The sequence below is a fragment of the Pterocles gutturalis genome, unplaced genomic scaffold, assembly GCF_000699245.1.
Source record: "Pterocles gutturalis isolate BGI_N339 unplaced genomic scaffold, ASM69924v1 scaffold10212, whole genome shotgun sequence".
Taxonomy (NCBI): domain Eukaryota; kingdom Metazoa; phylum Chordata; class Aves; order Pterocliformes; family Pteroclidae; genus Pterocles; species Pterocles gutturalis.
This window is the reverse complement of record NW_010107976.1, coordinates 1-4,370: the sequence shown is the minus strand read 5'-3', so window position 1 is coordinate 4,370 and position 4,370 is coordinate 1. Positions and strand designations below refer to the sequence as shown.

The 4,370-nt window shown below is 39.5% G+C and overlaps 1 protein-coding gene across 1 annotated transcript in view; it reads right to left on the bottom strand.

The window, feature by feature from the left end:
• The window catches only part of LOC104461023 (interleukin-1 receptor-associated kinase 4-like), a 13,107-nt gene extending 8,833 nt beyond the window's left edge, over window positions 1–4,274 (bottom strand). The window contains 7 exon segments of the mRNA XM_010072454.1: window positions 224–338; window positions 644–708; window positions 1,168–1,328; window positions 2,463–2,660; window positions 2,945–3,090; window positions 4,118–4,205; window positions 4,208–4,274. Of these exon segments, the coding sequence (XP_010070756.1) occupies window positions 224–338; window positions 644–708; window positions 1,168–1,328; window positions 2,463–2,660; window positions 2,945–3,090; window positions 4,118–4,205; window positions 4,208–4,274 (840 nt within the window).
• Window positions 4,275–4,370: the final 96 nt, after the last annotated feature.

The window sequence follows — 4,370 nt, the reverse complement described above, 5'->3', positions numbered from 1 at the left end:
GGGGGTTGAAACTAGATGATCTTTAAGGTCCTTTTCAACCCAGGCCATTCTATGATTCTATGAAAACATTATTGGAAGAATACTTGTTATCAGATTTGTCTTCTAGAACACAGAAGTAAGTACTAAGACATCATTTGGCCATTACAGTTCAGTACTGTTTCAAAGATATTTCATAGGTATCTATACTTTATCAAAGTACTGGAAGCTAGACGATTTTACTTACCAGACAAGCAAGTCTGTCAAGCAAAGAACCATTGGGCATGTATTCATACACCAGACATGGCTGAGCCCCATCACTTGAGAACCCAAGCAGTTCTACTAGATTCTCATGCTGACACCTATAGCAAAAAAAATTCTATTCATATATGCTCTGAAAGCCTCCCCATATTTGAGGAAAATACAAGGCAGAGGGAACTTGATCTCCAGTTAGTTGTTCCGGCTCTACTGCACATAGCCAGGTTTCTGCAGTGGTGCTTTAAAACCAAAAAACAGTCATGTCATATATGAAACATTCTCGTTTAACATGCAAATTGTTAATTTATGCTAGAAAGACAAAAACAAAGGATCACAATAGCTAATGCGTTATCTGTCAACTTAGATTCTCATAAAGGGCTATAACAACATCGTATAACACTGTACTCACTTTGCCATCAGTTTTATTTCTTGATCAAATTGCTGTTTCAAGTCCTGAACACTAACATCAACCATCTACAAAAGGAAGTATTTAATGTTAATATTGCTGGCCATATTAAAATGTGCAGCTGTTCATTAAAAAAAAAAAAAAAAAAAGGAACTGTAAACTTTTCTTTAGATTAGTTACATGTAACAACTACTTAACAGTTCATTTTTTTTTTTTTACTCAACTCAAAAATTAAGTATTGGAGTATGATTTTTAATTCCTTGGAATACAATTATTGGACAAACGGATCCAGTTTCAGCACTTGCCTGAGCCACTCAAAGAAGACCTACAGAAAGGCTGAGACTTAATCTCTGGTGGCTGTGCCAACTCACACCACTCATGGGACTACCAAATAAGGTTCTCAACCCAACTTATGTTTAACATGCTGACACTTCTTGAAGTGTATCATTCAACACTTTCCACAGACAAACAAGTCTATACGATAAAGCACAGAGTCATTAAAAAGTAAAACACCCAGGGCAACTCACAGCAACAAGCTTCTTGACAGCCACATTTCTTCCATTGATGAAGCCTTTGAACACAATGCCAAAGCCACCTTCTCCCAGTTTATTACCCCCAGCTGATTCTGGTCGCGCATCAAAATTATTTGTAATGCTTTCCAAGTCACGAAACCAAAAATTATGGAAATCTGAAAGACGTATTTGCCATTTAGCACTGTATTGAATAGATTCAGCTCTGTTAGACCAAAAACTTGCTACCATGCAAATCCTGACACAGTGGAGCCCTACTTCCAGCTTTGTGATGAAGATACCAGGAAAACACATAAAATGCATATAAATATATATATTTAGCTATGCATAATTTTTTTAATGGCAGATCACAGAGAGAGCCACACTGTGTCAGATGTAAAAATGTTTCTAGTTCACACAGTGCTTCTGGCAGCAACCCAAAAGTTGACCTTTAGGAAGGATGAGACTAACCATATACTTTCCTAGAATGCTTTCTTTAGTTGTCTTTTCTCCAACATTCTTAGTAATTTCTGACATGTAAAATTCAGCTTTAAAACATAAGATGCTAAACAGTCTACAAAATTAGTATTCAAAAAGGACAACAGGATTATGTGCAGCACAAAATAAATTGTGATTTAATTAACAGTCAAGTTTTCCATCACAGTAGCCACCTTATTGGCAAGGTGCAGCTCATGTTCAGAGATCACAGAATCATAGAATGGTTTGGGTTGGAAGGGACCTTAAAGATCATCGAGTTCCAACCCCCCTGCCATGGGCAGGGACACCTTCTACTAGACCAGGTTGCTCAAAGCCTCATCCAGCCTGGCCTTGAACACCTCCAGGGATGGGGCCATCCACAACTTCCCTGGGCAACCACCTCATCACCCACACAGTAAAAAAATTTCTTCCTAATATCTAATCTAAATCTACCCTATTTCAGCTTAAAGCCGTTACCTCTTGTCCTGTCACTACACTCCCTGACAAAGAGTGCCTCCCCATCTCTCCTGTAGCCCCCTTTAAGTATTGGAAGGCTGCTATAAGGTCTTCCCAGAGCCTTCTCTTCATTAGACTGAACAACCCCAACTCTCTCAGCCTGTCCTCCTATGGGACGTGATCCAGCCCTCTGATCATCTTATTATCCCAGCTGAATTCACAGCCATACAGCACAGGAGCAAAAGCAAGATGCCATTTCCCATAGACACACAACGACAGGAATATAGTCATTACTCTAATGCATTGCTATGATTTATTTCACATAGGGTGAAGGATGGATCAGCAAAAAGGATCATAATTCTACCACACTAAGTGCCTACCTGTGTTACTGGACTGTAAGCTGCTATTTGCTTGACTTAAGCAGGGAGGAGCTGAATGTTGCTTCTCAGTACTCTGAGCTACAGCAGGCTTTAGAGAAGCCACTTCTTTTTCCTGTACAGGCAGTTGTTTCTCATGTAGAGGCAAGGTTTCCTGTGAAGAAAGAGGTAATGTAACGTCTTCTGCCATCCTTACAGCTTCTGAAAATGGAATACAGAAAAATTGTAAACTACATTAGGAATCAGAAAAAACAACATTAATGCCACTATTTACTACGATTGGGAGACATGCATCATGAGACACCACCACGTGTAAGTTGCAGGACTCTTATTTAAACTGTTATAACAAATAACAGAAAATGGAAAATATATCCACTTTTGGTTATTTTGACCTAATCCTTTATGATTTCCAAGTTACTGTGAAAGCTCTTTAGCATCTTAGAAAACCAAGAACAGAGTACAAAATGTACAAAAGCAACAGTTACCTGGAAGTAAAAGGCTTGCTGGTGCTAGGAATTGATTCCTAATCAGCAGATCCACAAGATCACCAACTGTACAGTTTGTCGTTCCCCAGTCATAAAGTAATTCACATGTGGGGCTCTTTCCCATTTGTACAAATGCCTCAAATCTCCTTAAAAGATAAATTACAACCAACATTAAAAAAAAAAGTGATCTTGAGAACCATAAAGAAAGGAAAGAGATTAAATGACCAAAAAAAATTTAAAGAAATTCTGAAGGTACTGAACTGTACTGTATAATTATTTGCAAATCTTCTGAAAACACAGCTAAAAAACATAAAGAAATTCAAACTCAGGTGAAAAAAATGCAAAATATGAGAAAAACTAAGGGAAAAATATGTGTACATGGCTTCAAGATTTTGTCCAGGACCCATAATACATTGGCACGTGGGACTAACACAGAAGAAATGTCAGCAAGAGAGAGAGGGCAAGTCAGAGACAGATTAGACGGAAAAAAAATTGTCTTCCATCCATTTGGCATTCAAATTTTGTTTTGAATATTCTGATATGGGCATGAAGCATAAATTGAGATCCATTATTCTGACTAATTTATTATTATCATAGAAAGACAAATGAAGATTTAATGCTAACACCACTAGAAAGACTGGAAACTTAAAATCATATGCAGGCTATTTAATATCTCATAACCTCTGAAGTAGCTTAAGGATTCAACAAGCCCTTCAAGCAACAAGGTGTTCATAAAATACTGCAAACATTACTTCTAAATTGAACTTTCTAGTTTTAGGCCTCAGGCTCCCCACATTTGTTGGACATTTTCTTCAGAACAGTTAATGAGGAGTTACGGTCCCGTTGTCTCTTGTGCTGTTCTGGTGCAAAGATGCACGATTAAGCCTATGTTTACTAGCCCCTAACACACAGGAACTTACACAGCCAGTGCTGTATCACTAAAAATACATGTCTGGGGCTCTAATTAATTGTAATTTCCTTAGCCCATTTTTTTGGCTATAGCTTGTCTGAAAACTGAATTACAGAAGAGTGAAGAGCAATCGCCTTGAGTACTGTGAGATGAGTGCTTAAGTACCTGTCGGCACAAAAACTGCAAAAACCAACAGTAATGGGATGGATGGACAACGGCACTCAGTTGAACAGTTAACAAGTTATGTGACTTCAATATAGAACCTTATATGCATTTGGCTGTATCTGCTTTCACCGGAGGGGTCGGTTATATCAGCCGCTAACTTCTTCCACCCTTCCTGCGGGTTTGCCCCCCCAGCCGCCTCATGAGCCCGTAGCTGATGCACCGGACGTACGTTGAAGTCGTCACGGGCTTGCTCATCCTCAGCTCCTAGGCAACACCGACGGCGCCGTTACCGAGAGGTTCGCGGGACTGCGGCGAGCCCGGAGCACGTCCCACCCGGCACCGCCGCTGCTC